This window comes from Amphiura filiformis, chromosome 12, assembly GCF_039555335.1.
Source record: "Amphiura filiformis chromosome 12, Afil_fr2py, whole genome shotgun sequence".
NCBI classification, from domain to species: domain Eukaryota; kingdom Metazoa; phylum Echinodermata; class Ophiuroidea; order Amphilepidida; family Amphiuridae; genus Amphiura; species Amphiura filiformis.
This window is the reverse complement of record NC_092639.1, coordinates 59,263,848-59,278,403: the sequence shown is the minus strand read 5'-3', so window position 1 is coordinate 59,278,403 and position 14,556 is coordinate 59,263,848. Positions and strand designations below refer to the sequence as shown.

The 14,556-nt window shown below is 35.5% G+C and overlaps 1 protein-coding gene across 1 annotated transcript; it reads right to left on the bottom strand.

The window, feature by feature from the left end:
* Positions 1 to 1,120: 1,120 nt before the first annotated feature.
* Positions 1,121 to 1,798, bottom strand: LOC140166958 (uncharacterized). Its single transcript, XM_072190440.1, has one exon. The coding sequence runs from the start codon at positions 1,796 to 1,798 to the stop codon at positions 1,121 to 1,123; it is 678 nt and encodes a 225-aa protein (XP_072046541.1).
* Between the last annotated feature and the right edge of the window lie 12,758 nt (positions 1,799 to 14,556).

The following is a 14,556-nucleotide window of genomic DNA, read 5'->3' as shown; positions in this document are numbered from 1 at the left end:
TAAATCTCTTATGATGATAATGATGACGGACGATGATGATTATGAAGCTGACGAAGACGAAGACGAAGACGACGACGGTGTTGATGATACTGATTAGGATCGGCTGGTAAATATCAGCAAATTGTCAGCAATTCATAGATTTTGTGTTGACATAAAAATGAAAGAGAAATATTATTATTACAGTTAAAATAGAATATGTTTCATTGTATTTCAAATGACCACCAGTAAAACTGCTAGCAATTTTGTTATTCGTTGTGATAACAATCAGAATTAAATTACAAATGTTATATCAGCACTCACAGGAAAGCTCACGAGTAAGGTAAACAATACTGTGAATGGCCGCAGGTGTAACATGATGTATTTTAGACAAAGGAATTCAAATGAAAATAATGGGGAAAAAGGAAAACCGTGGTGTGGATATTCATGTAATATCACTGCACTGCTAGACATCGGTTTGTATAGATCAGAATTAACAAGAATACATTAATACAATAAACACTGAAATAATTTAAAATTACAGCCATCTGGTTGTAAAACCAAGTTACTGTGAAGAAAATTAAAATGTTTTAAGGGAGATTTTCACATTAAGGTTAATATGGAATTTATAATTGGATGATAAGAAGATAAATATTCGATATTTTGCATAAAAAAGTCTGGGTTTGGCCACGTTTACCCAGATAACAGAAATAAGCTAATATTGTGGCAATGATTGTGGCAATGGCTTTACACAAACACAAATTCCAGCTGTGTGGGTGGTGATGTGTGTGAGTTTTGGGTGGAGTTGGCAAGGGGATCTGGAGTTGGTGGTAGGAGATGTTTCCGAGCGAGCAATGTATTTTATCATTACGTACGCGATTCATATTTGTTTCACTTTATTTCACTTGCCAGGGAACATGCTGCTAATTATTGCCCCGGTTAACCCTTACGAGTTAATTCTGGCTGCAACGGAGAAAATCATATGATGAAAAATAACATAACACTAGATGAATGTGGTAAGGGTGACACATAAAGTATTTGCCTTCGTATTTTCTTTTAAGCTTTTAATAGTAAATGAACGCCGAAATCTACACTAGCCCCTATCTCTCTCTCTCTCTAAGGTGGATCGTATGAGAGTATGCCATCAAATGCGGTCAGCGGCAGCCCTGGTAGCCTCAGTGATGCTCAGGCCTGTGATAATTTTGATGTCGTCAAGCCAGCTCGCTGCAGGTCTGCCTCTCTTGCGTTTTCCCTCAACCATTCCTTGGACAATTGTTTTCTGAAGGCAGTGATGTCTGGTGATGTGGCCAACGTAAGATAACTTTCTAGAAATGATATCGGCTCGCAAGGTCTTCTGAACTCCAAGCTCTTGAAGAACCCACTCATTTGTTTTCGCAGTCCATGGAATCCTCAGGATTCGTCGATAGCACCACAGCTCAAAAGAATCCAGTCTCTTCCTGTCCGATAATTTCATCGTCCAGGATTCAGATCCATATGATGCCACAGCAAATGCTGTTGATTTTAGCAAACGAACCTTGAGGGATGGAGGAAGTTTACTTTTCCACAGTTTGGTCAGGTTTGAGACTACACCTCTAGCTATTGCCAATCTTCGTTTTATCTCCTGGGTGCAGTCACTTTTGGTGTTAATGATGGAACCCAGAAATTCAAAGCTTTCCACCTCTTCAATGACATCACCCTCTAAGGAAAAGTTTGCATCTGTATCATTTCGTCCTGTGTCTACAATCATGACTTTCGTCTTCTTTGTGTTCAAGAGCAGTCCCCTCTGCTCACTTGCCGATTGTTTTGCTTTCAATAGATCCATTATTCCTCTTTGCTACTGCAAACCAGGGTTGTGTCGTCTGCATATCTGAGATTTGTGATCCGCTGACCACCTATGGTAACACCTCCTCCAAAGTCTTCCAAAACATCTCTCATGATGCTCTCAGCATAGATGTTGAAGAGCGGAGGAGACAAAATGCACCCTTGTCTCACACCTCTGCCAATTTGGAACCACTCTGAGTCACCTCTACTCGTCCTGACTGAAGATTGCTGATCCTGGTATAGCGTACTGATGAGCTTCACCACGTGACCGGGGAATCCCATATCCCCCATGATGTTCCATAGGTCTTGATGGTTGACACAGTCAAATGCCATGCTGTAATCGATGAAACAAAGGTAGAGTGGAATGGAATGTCCTCTGCATTTTTCAATGATATTTCGCATATTGACAATTTGATCCCTGGTGCCTCTTCCTGCTCTAAACCCGGCCTGTTCGTCTGCTATCGCAGTCTCGAGCCTCTGCCTTATTCTGTTGTTGATGATCTTGAGAAAAGTTGCTCTTTTGGTGATACAAGTTAGAACAATGGGGGTGGGACATTTTGTTGTAGAAAACCAAAATTATCAAGATGGGTGTAAAAGATCAAACATTTCCTTTTTATGTGAAATCACACATATCTCAAATATCTTGAAGTTGGTATCCTTCTTTATGTAACCGGCATCAGAATGGTTGGTCTTAATAATAAGGTTAGGGTTTGAAATGTTAGGACTTAAGGTATATGATTATTTACCATGTTTATTATTTTGTTTATTTTGATTATGTCATTCTTAATTAATATAGATTTTTGGTTTCATATCAAATCATATTTCTATCTGTAGTGTAATTAATCGATCATAATCATCATCAAGTAATCTTATTTTCCATCGTAATCATTATTGTCTTTAAAACTGTTTTTAATAGATCATGGTTTATCTTTAATTTGAAAAGGTCATTTACCTCATGAACACGCTGCATCCTTTGATTCTCAAGTTTATGAGTACTTTAAATGTTTATGTCTTCATTGTTTATTGTCTTTCATTCATAGAAGTTTTAAGAGCACTTTAGCAATTGATTCCTTATATGAGTGTGTATTGTTATCCTAAAAACTTAAGTGTGGTGTAATTTATTACCACTTATCTTTTGGCTTGAGATGGTAGGTGATGTACTTATGAATATTCATGAGAAAGTTTTATCTCTTTAACAGGTTATGTATTGTTAAGAGTAGTCGTAAGGTAAATGCTTAGTTAAGGTTATTATTTATGCTGTTGTAGAGATGGTACTTAAGTTGGTTTTCAAGTGTTTTTCTGGTGAGCTTGCCCCTTAGTTAATTTATTTTTCACTTCCATCCGAGCATCGAACTGATAAACATCAAACCTTCCATCTTAGCTTCCAACTGGTCAACATCAACAACTTAATCTTCATATCATATTATTACTATTATTAATTGCATCCATCTTCTTCAAGAATATTGTTTCTGCGTATCATCATATTATATTATATTAAAGCCGGAGCATAACAGCGTATATATCTTCAAGTTTCCATCTGTGTGTATTTTATTTTGTGTAACGGGATTGGACATTTATTATCGCCCGAGTAAGCCCCTGGATCCAAAGTTGAACAAAAAGAAAATTACCCTAAAAATCTCTACCGTTACATTGGCGCCCAACGTGGGGCTAAAAATTGGCGATAACTTTTCTTCAACAAATTGGATCAGGGCACCCACGACCCTTGGACTACATCATGATAACTGACATTATCTCCCGGCTGGAAGCCCTGGAAGCTGAAGTGAATCATCTTCGTCACCTCCATCACTTTAGACAACGTTCATCTCCTTCAGGACCAACATATCTTGCACATCAAATATTCGGACATGTAAAGTGGTTCAACGTCAAGGATGGTTATGGTTTCATCACCCGTGATGACACCAGAGAAGATGTGTTTGTGCATTGGCGAGGTATTACCAGGAACAATCCCGCGAAAGTTGAGGCGAGTGTAGGCGACGGTGAAGCAGTTGTATTTGACATCGTGCTTATTCCAGGACGCACTCCTGAAGCCATTCATGTCACCGGCCCTGGAGGCGTATGTGTTCTTGGAAGTAACTATGCCACGGACAGACCATGCTTCAGCCATAGTGTCCAGCATCAATCTGTTACGCAAACTGATCCAACTGATGAAAGTCATGCAATTGAGCCTGAAAGTGAAAGGGAATCTGACTCTGAACCTGATCATGTCGAGAGTGATGATGATATGTTTGAATATAACTCTGACGATTTCCCGTGTGACACTAGTGATCAAATATCTGAACACTCTGTACCTGATAACTTGCCGCCAGCTGATGATATTGCTCCCATTGTTGACATTTCTCCTGAAGATCCATCATCTGAACCATCTGAATCTGATTCATGTAGTGCCTCTGAACTGAATGACACACCAGCTGCAGCTACACTTGATAATCACCTGGTTAGTGAACATGATAAAATTGCTATGTCTGACGCTTGGGAGAAATTGAGTAACTTACAAACTGATGATTGTTGTGACCAGTTACTGGACAGAAAGTTTAATTTTCTTATATTGTGTCAACTTGAGGATATTTCACGTCGTGTCCCATCCCAAGATATTTTGGAAGTACTGTTATGTTTATGCCAACACCTTCTAGAAATTGACCACCATGGACATCTTACTAATATTATACCACCATTTGTGACTGTACTTAGGAAGTATTATTCTTTTCGTCCATCTGGATATAATGTTATAAACACTCACCCCTCGCATCGCACTTTGTATAACCCATCTGAACCAACTCTCACAGACTCTGAAATCGCGAATGCAACAAGTGCCAACGCAAATAAGATCTTCTGCAACCATCAACATACTAACTTGGAACAATATGGACATTTGCTTGATAAATTATGTCACCTATTTTACATTAGTAAGGAACAAGAACTCATCACCACTACATTATACAACTGTTATCGGAGATGGAAGGTATATTATCAGCGAGCAGCAGAACAACAAAAGTAAACTGACTTTTGAAAAACACTTCAAATGACATTCTAATACAACAAATTTCAAATTATTGTGCGATCTACATATTTTTGTCATCTGAATAATAATATCATTCAAAGACTGACTCTATCAAAATATCATAATGAAGTGTATGTTGCTAAAATCTACATCAAAGTTCAAACATTATTGTCATCATGTCTTAAACTGTCATAATTATATAAATGTCGAGGACGCCATTTCCTCGCAGCAGAGTTGAAAGTAGCTGTCACCCCTGAGTAACTTTATAATTATGTTTGTCAGATAATGTGTTTTAAATGCTTCATTTTATGATCATGATTAAGTTTGTTGTCGTCTTTGTGTACAACTTAAATTCTTAAATCATTATTTTAGAGGTGTTTATCATGTTCATATATATAGTTTTGCAAAGAGTAAGTTTGAAGACGTGCACTTATTCAAACTTAGTTCCTCTTTCAAATTAAGAGTTGCGGTCCTCTTTTGCGATTCTATTATTATGCTCATAAAAATCTGAGTATGTCATGGCATTTTATTAATTATATTATTGCTTTGAGTTTAAAGCCATTGTTTACTTCACTATTTTATTTCACTCCATGTTTTATGTAGGCCAAATAAGGAGTTAAGTTGAGCATAATAACTGTTCACATCCAATTTCTCTTAAAAACAGAGTTTTTGATAGTCTCCTGTTATTTTACATGTTTATTGATTTTCATTATGCAAACTGATGTTTTATTAATTGATTTGAACAGGTTTCCAAACTAAACCTATTGTTGTGGTATTTTGTGTTTTGGCATATTTTAGATCATTACCAAAATTGATCCAATTTGCATGCAATTGTCAATCCAAAATTATCATCAAATCATCTGAATATTCGTGTTTGGCATCAGTTATTTAAACGAAAGCATTTTTCATTTCCATCATGATACCATCTTGAGTAATTTGCCAACCAATTTATCTCATAATTTATTTTTCTTTAAACATGTCATTTGATATGAACTATAAGTTATGAGCTTTAACATTGTGTTCTATTATTTTGTTCAATAATCATATCATAAAGATTATGGTTTGCTAGGATTGTTTGAAGAAGTTATATTTAAGGACCTATTTGGTTCACTATTTTGTTTGAGTAGTGTAGGTTTTATAAATTAAACCTATATTTTATTAATTATATTTTTGGCATGAGGATCACAGGGAAAAGATGATCTTAATTTGCGCAACATGTCATCACATTTTTTTTCCAAATAGCTGCTCACCAAATGTTTTATTATTTTATGATATCATGTCTCATTCATCATCATGATATCATCCTGTATCATTATCATCTACATGAAAGAGTTATGTGTAGAACCATCAATCATTGTGTTCTATTTTGTTCTTGATTTCATTGTCAGGAATATTAATGATTAGTTAATTATGTATCCTCCATCTTAAGTTCATTAAGGTCATAATTATCTTGTCATCTTATATAATTTGCTTGTTTTCCATCGTATTCATGCAAAGTTATTCACTTGTTTATTTTTTGATCTGTGTCATTTTCACATGACGAAATTAAAAGTAGAATCTCAAAAATGTATTCTATATTGATGTAGGCCTTTATTTTCTTTCAAATTAGCTTGTTTTCATTGCATTCATGGCATTGTGAAGTTTGGGTTTCTTCCAAAGTGTTAATTGGTTTATCATGAAAAGTTTCTTTTGATTTCTAAGTCAGATTTGGATGTGGTCATGAAAGTCATAAAAGTTGAAGTGATGGTTATTGATTATTTTGTATTGTTTTGTATTACAGCAAAGTGTACCTTTTGGATTTCATACCAAATTAGCAAGTCATAAATGCACTTGAAATTGAAAAGAGATAGTTACATCACTTACGTATGTACATGTATTGGATTATTATGTTTTTGTTGAAATTTGTAACATTCAAATTATCATCTTCCAAATTTCATGTAAAATGCCGCGGACGTCATTTTCTTTGCAGCAGGGGTGAATGTAACCGGCATCAGAATGGTTGGTCTTAATAATAAGGTTAGGGTTTGAAATGTTAGGACTTAAGGTATATGATTATTTACCATGTTTATTATTTTGTTTATTTTGATTATGTCATTCTTAATTAATATAGATTTTTGGTTTCATATCAAATCATATTTCTATCTGTAGTGTAATTAATCGATCATAATCATCATCAAGTAATCTTATTTTCCATCGTAATCATTATTGTCTTTAAAACTGTTTTTAATAGATCATGGTTTATCTTTAATTTGAAAAGGTCATTTACCTCATGAACACGCTGCATCCTTTGATTCTCAAGTTTATGAGTACTTTAAATGTTTATGTCTTCATTGTTTATTGTCTTTCATTCATAGAAGTTTTAAGAGCACTTTAGCAATTGATTCCTTATATGAGTGTGTATTGTTATCCTAAAACTTAAGTGTGGTGTAATTTATTACCACTTATCTTTTGGCTTGAGATGGTAGGTGATGTACTTATGAATATTCATGAGAAAGTTTTATCTCTTTAACAGGTTATGTATTGTTAAGAGTAGTCGTAAGGTAAATGCTTAGTTAAGGTTATTATTTATGCTGTTGTAGAGATGGTACTTAAGTTGGTTTTCAAGTGTTTTTCTGGTGAGCTTGCCCCTTAGTTAATTTATTTTTCACTTCCATCCGAGCATCGAACTGATAAACATCAAACCTTCCATCTTAGCTTCCAACTGGTCAACATCAACAACTTAATCTTCATATCATATTATTACTATTATTAATTGCATCCATCTTCTTCAAGAATATTGTTTCTGCGTATCATCATATTATATTATATTAAAGCCGGAGCATAACAGCGTATATATCTTCAAGTTTCCATCTGTGTGTATTTTATTTTGTGTAACGGGATTGGACATTTATTATCGCCCGAGTAAGCCCCTGGATCCAAAGTTGAACAAAAAGAAAATTACCCTAAAAATCTCTACCGTTACATTTGTAATAATGATACGGAGTGTTTTATAGTTCATTTTCTAACTTGTATCACCAAACATGCAACTTTTCACTAATTTTCGTTGATGTAAAAAGTGGTTCATTTGCTTTAATTATATGCAGATTTTTAAGTTAATGGCAATAGAGAATTGAAGTGAAGACCACATGAACGTTAATGGCCAAATATTTTCGATACTACTGTGGCATCGCCAAATCTGCAAAGACTTTAATATCAGTAGCAAGTTGGACAAGCGCGAAGACCTTGAACAAATTTGTCCTGGGCGGAAAAGCGCAACACATTGATTTTGATTTTGTAAAATATGAAACTTGGTTCAAATAAAACCGTTTGGAAAGTTCTAAAATAAAATAAAGCCTTATAAAAAATAGTGTTATTTTGTTCTTTTACATTATATTCGAAAAAAGCCACCAAAATTCACGAGTCATGAAATGTTACTTAATGTCACATCAAAGGCACCGCATATCAAAATACAAATTGTAACAAGGAAGGTGATATATCCTTAAAATGACAAATGATACTAAGCTTGTGAGATTATTCCGCATTTCCATTAAGCTTAAGAGATATCACCAAAGCCTCAGGTTTTTCATGACAATGTTTCTTGTAAGCTAAAAGCATCCCGTTTCATTTACTGATATATTATTTAGACAGAAGTGATAATTTCAATATGACAAAAAATGGTAAGTAGGTAATGGGGCTACGTATCTTGTACAAAAACATATAAACACAATGAGGGAACAATTGCCAGCTGCAAGAGAAAACTGAATATAATTATTATTAATAATAATAAAACTGGTTTAAATTATCAGTTTACTAACCCAAAGTGTTACAATTAAACAAGACTACAAATAAACACAAATCCCAACCAGCACACAACCCAACTGGATTCTAACCCACGACCTTCCGATCACATTTTGGTGTGAAAATAAACCGTGCTTAATATTTCATAGAAATGTTCAATATAACTAATATTTATCTATGGTAAGCAATAGTGACAAAAATAGCTGACATTTTTTTATGGAATTAAACAAATTACCAAGTTTTAAATATGTTTCAGTGAAATAATCGAAGTATACTCTGGGAACAGACTCAAAAATTACCTTCAAAGTTCACAAACAGTATGTTATTTACATCTAGATACAGTAATTTACTTTCAAAGCAAACAGATTTAAAATCACGTATATACCTAAAACTTCCATGCCAAAACACAGTATATGCTACGTCACTTACTTATAGGTACTGTGTTGTAACTTGGTAGCACAGATGTGGTAAGAATGAAACAGTATCTGTGTTTGCCGCGTGCAATATGAGTCTGCAGGTGGTTACTGGTTATATGAGAGACTGAAAATACTTAAAACTACATCTTATATATACGATTTCAATGTTTATTTGCTTATTTCCTATTCCCATTTGAATTCATTGAACATAAGCCATTATTTAGGTTCTTCGAAATAATCAAAATATTGTAACACACCAAAAAAGAGAGGATTTTCTCAGTTAAATCATTGCTATATATTTAGTATCTACTCTAGGTTGGGAGGTCCACATTGACAAATTAAGTTCAAAAGATGGCCCAACAATTAGCTAGTCTCATTTGGTGGTTTATTTCAGCTTTCAGCACGTCGAATGCAAAGCTGGGGATTAAAATAAAGTCATTGAATTAAATATGTATACAACATGGGGCTCGTTTTCGTAAGCAAAACAAATATGCCGGTCTTCTTTCTGATCTTAACAAGGGGTTCGTGAAAGCAAATCTTCTTTGTTTTTAGGGTGGTTCTCGTGGCCTGGTCAGCAAAGATAATATTTCTCGAATCTGTTCCATTTTCATATTTTGCAAAGCTACAGTCACTTAAAAAGTCTCAAACGACATTTCTAAATGCGCTTTGTTGGGTTCGTATAGTATTGGAATTGTGGGAAGAGCCCTTGTGTATGACCTCGATGTTGGACATGTCCTGGGTTTTGTGTGCCTTTTAACCTTGTTTGGTAAAAAAGTAATAAAATAAATAAATTGGAATTCTGTGATAGAATTCAAATGAGAAATATTTATTCTGGTTATTGTACTTCGTTATGCGTAAGTGGATTAGACAGTTTGTTAAGTTTCTCCTAATGATATCCACTTATACAATTTGAGAGGGATCTTCAACCCAAGGGAAAGCGTATATTAATATATAAATATTATATTGGTAATATATTGCTAGAGATTTCAATTTGATTAAATGTTGTGTATTCGATCGCATTTCAGATACACACGTATAGTAAAATTGCTGCGCAACTTTGCAAAGGCATCGTCAAAATATAGATACTAAACGAACTTGACATGTTTATGCGTCTTTGCTATTGGAAACGAGATATGCATTTTTGTTTTGACAATGTTCCATATAACTGTACGGATTTTGCTTTCATATAGTCCTATATAACTTGTATGTTATTTCGAACAATATAAAGATAACAAATTCAACGTTTTCATGTCACAAATAAAGGGTTATGTCTCGGATTACGCAAACAGTCAATATCCTGGTATTTTGGTTTATCTCAAGCTCCCTGGCGAGTTGTTTCGCACATTTTATACAGCAAAGCCGGCTTTATCAAAATGTTTGTACGGTGTGCAAACTGTCACCAAAATTCATTTCCAATATATATTGGCAAAGGTAATCTGTGCATTAGCGTTATTTGTTATGTCACAAACTTTGACAGGTGAAGGTAATAATAAAAGCTTATGGTTATAGATGTACTAGAAGCTGATTTGAAAGCTCCAGAGAAATAGAGGATAACAGAGGAATTTTCTTTCATATCGCTGTTTGAATATGGAATATCATGTTTGGGGTACTTTACAGGGAAACACTTTTGCCAATTGTGAACAAACTGGGCTAGCGACGATACGTTGTAGCCTGTAGGGCATATAAAACACAAAGGTTTAAAGAAGAAGAAGAAGAGGAGGAGGAGGAGGAGGAGGAGGAGGAGGAGGAGGAGGAGGAGGAAGGAGAAGAAGGTATAAAAGCCCCACGTCTGGGGATCTAAACGGAACCCAATTCTCTAAACAATAATCCCTATGATGACATTCAAACATTAATTACACTTTATACGATATACCTAGCAAAAATAATACATTCCCTTATACGCCCATAGCAATTTATTAGCGAAACAAAAATCTTTCGGATGGATGAATACAATTCTATCAAGATAGGTCAAGACACCATATCGGATACCTGCATAATGACAGCTAACGGCGCGGCATGACGCATGTAAACAATCCAAATGGATTTGGACTAACTTAGTTTTACGTTTATCCATAATGCGTCCACGCAGGGAGACGCCAATAACCGATCCGAGTTTTTTTTTTGTATTATCACGCTGTGCACCACTGACACAAATGCGCAAGGCGCACGCATTGCGATACTTATTGATACTGATATAAGGAAACTGGACTTGCTTGGATCGATCTGGTTTTTTCAGTATAATAAACCTACCTTTAGTTGTGATAAATCACAAAGTAAGAGCCCAGAGCCCAAAGGCTTTACGTTTTTATCCATCAGAAAACAATAATTACATATTTACAGGCGAGATACACGTCGGACTTAATCAGGCATTAAGCCTGGTGGATAGTCACAGCGTTTTTCTCGCGGCGGCAAATCGCCGCGATTTCTCGCCAACGTGTGCGACTTTTCGGCGAAAGTGTGCGACTTATCACGCTTTCAATTGCGAGAAAAAAAATTATAGGCTGGCGTTGCCAGTCTATTATGGTGACATATGTTGCCTAAATAATAGCGTCTTGTCCGTTTTTATGCATTTTATAACAGTGTCATTTTCATATGAAGTAATGCACGATAGGATACCAGTGGTTTTGAAGGACAATTTAAGATTTTCTTTCTTTCTCTCTCTGGATCTCGCGCTTTTTCTCTCTCTCCAGTCTCTTGTGCTTTGAATATTTTTACCGCGAAATAGATCATATGTAGGAAAATAACTCCGGCGGAAACGGTCAGGCCTAAAACCTAATAGGCCTATAGTAAAATATTAATAATAATTAATTATACAGTGGTAATGGTAGGCCCTATACCAATGAAAGTAGCCTATATCGCCGCACATCATGATGCTCATAGGGCCTACCGACTAAATTGCGCTCAAAAGATAGCTCTTCCACACCTTCGATATTTAACGAGTAGCAATATATTGTCAGGAATTCATTTTCTTTTGGACATCACGATGATCACCCCGCGACGTAAGAAGTCTAGAGATGAGGATATTGTTCCACTTTTAATATAACTTGAGCTGTTCAATTTGTTCGTCGGTCAAGTTCGCCATGATGTCTGTGATTTCTTCATACTTACTTGGGGCAAGTCACGTCGGGAAATAACACGACCTGATTGGACAAGCACAGAAAATCGCCAGCTAAAATCGTTTCCAGTAGAAAAAATTTCTACTGGAACTTTTTCTATCGCAACTCCGTCGGCGACAAAAATGGGCTCGCTAGCGTTTTCCGCTGAACAAGTGCGACAAAGTCGCTGTTCGTCGGCGGGAAAAAAATCGCGGCGATTTGCTGCTGCGAGAAAAACGCTGTGACTATCCACCAGGCTTTATGGTAGGTACTGGCAGCGCCTTGAGGGTAGGTCGGGGATCCTTAGTCGATGGGGGAAAGTTGGTCATAATGGGGCAGAATGTAAATAGACTGAAGATCTGTTTTCAGGGGATTTTTAGACTACTTGGCACTTGCCGTATGGTTTTCACACTGTACTTTTATGTCTGTAATTCTTACCTTTCTCAGCATCTTAAGCATTATTGTGTGCGTGTTTCAGTCATTACCTTTTAATATCTCTTCTTTATTATTTCATGAAATAATGTTCGCTCTGTAAGCATCAGTCAGTCTTTTGAAATAAATCTCACATTTGTTCTGTTGCGTCTTGAAAGATAAGATAAATTCACGCACTGTATCATCGATTTGGGAGGGTTGTTGTTCCAAATATCATTTGTTACTATACAATGTTTATAAAGTTAATTAAATTAAGTCTGAACTATAATATATATAGTTGTCAAGTAAATGATCATTTAATAATTTCCTTATAGAGCAACTCTATACTTTATAAATATTTTAGTACTTCTCATTGTTTTTGTTTATATTATGTATATTACATTACATTACATTACATTACATTACATTACATTACATTACATTACATTACATTACAATACAATACATTACATTACATTACATTACATTACATTACATTACATTAACCAACACTTATAAAGCGCCTTTACCGCTGGATTCAAAGCAAAATGAAATAAAAACAAATAAGCATAAGCAAGAGAAACTTAACAAAGGGAATCAGAAAAAGTTGAGTTTTGAGAGCAGATTTTAAGGTTACAATTGTTGGATAATTACGGATATGATTTAGGAGATTATTCTAAGCTCTGGGGCCAGCCATTGAGAACACCATGTCTCCAGCACATTTATGTGTCTTAGGGACCTCAAGGTTCAAGTTGGCGCGGTCTTCAATACGGAGCCAGTGCAAGTCAGTGAGCAAAGGGGTGATATGGCAGGATGTTTGTTGTTGGTAAATCGGCCGGGCACATTTGTTTCCGAGCTCTTGCAGTAGCGTACATGTAGCGTGGGTGATCGTATGGGGGGGCACCGACCATGTTCGGGGAGGGGCTCACCGGTCTGGTGGGGGGGGGGACAAGATTCAGATGTTTTTGTTTGATACCATTTAACAGAAGATTACATTAGTCTAGACGGGAGATAATGAAAGATCTACGATGTTTAGCATAAGTGTCAAAGTCAATGAATCTGCGAATCCTGTAAATATTGCACATTTGCCAGTTAATGGATTGACTCAAACTGGTGATATGATGAGACAAGGTCATATTTGGCCCCAATACAATAATCAGGTTCCGCAGAGTGCCGGTCGATACAGATATAACAGTATCATGAAGGTGGAGAGTAAGATCTTGTTTTGTTAATTTAAAAAGACTATCGTTCAACGTATATTATCTAAGGAAAAGTTCACATCATCTTGCGAATGGTAGTGAGCTTTGGCAAAAATTTGATATACAGATATACTTTTGTAGGTCTTGTGATTTTTGAGTTATGTTGTAAAGAGAGCTGGAAAAGCAGCACTTTTGTAAAACGTACAAAACTCATTTACAACAATAAATCAAGCAAGGTTTCAAAGAGTATGATTTGTAGAATGAACTTTTGCAAAACATCAAAGTGTTATTTTCCAATAATATATTGAATTAGATATTGCAAATCGATATTTTGGCTGCTTCGACCAACAATGCCGCGTCTACCCTTGAACCAGGCGAGAAATTTTGAAATTACCATTCAGAAATTAGAATTGCTTCCCTATACCAAATTATGCCCAGTTATGCAACATCTAAGCCTGGTTAAAATAAGAGTCAGAATAAGATAGCAATTAAACAGAGCATACCCCAAACATGTATATATTATACACACACCATTATTCGGACTGTATCACATCTTGTTATAAAGAAAACATCATCGTGTTAAGATACTACTCGAGGTATTTACATTAAGGCTGTAGGAGATGGTTCGTATTCAGAGATCATGCATCTACATGCATCCAAGACTTGGCAAGGTTATTTGGACACATCACTTGTAATTAATAAGTAATATGAAGAGGGTAAGGTCTCAAACAACATTAAAGGTGTTTCTTAAATGATTTAAGGGACGATGGTTGAACCAGGGAAGTAATCAGAGGTAAATGAATATAACTTAATTCTACTCATTAGTAGTACCAGTATAAAAG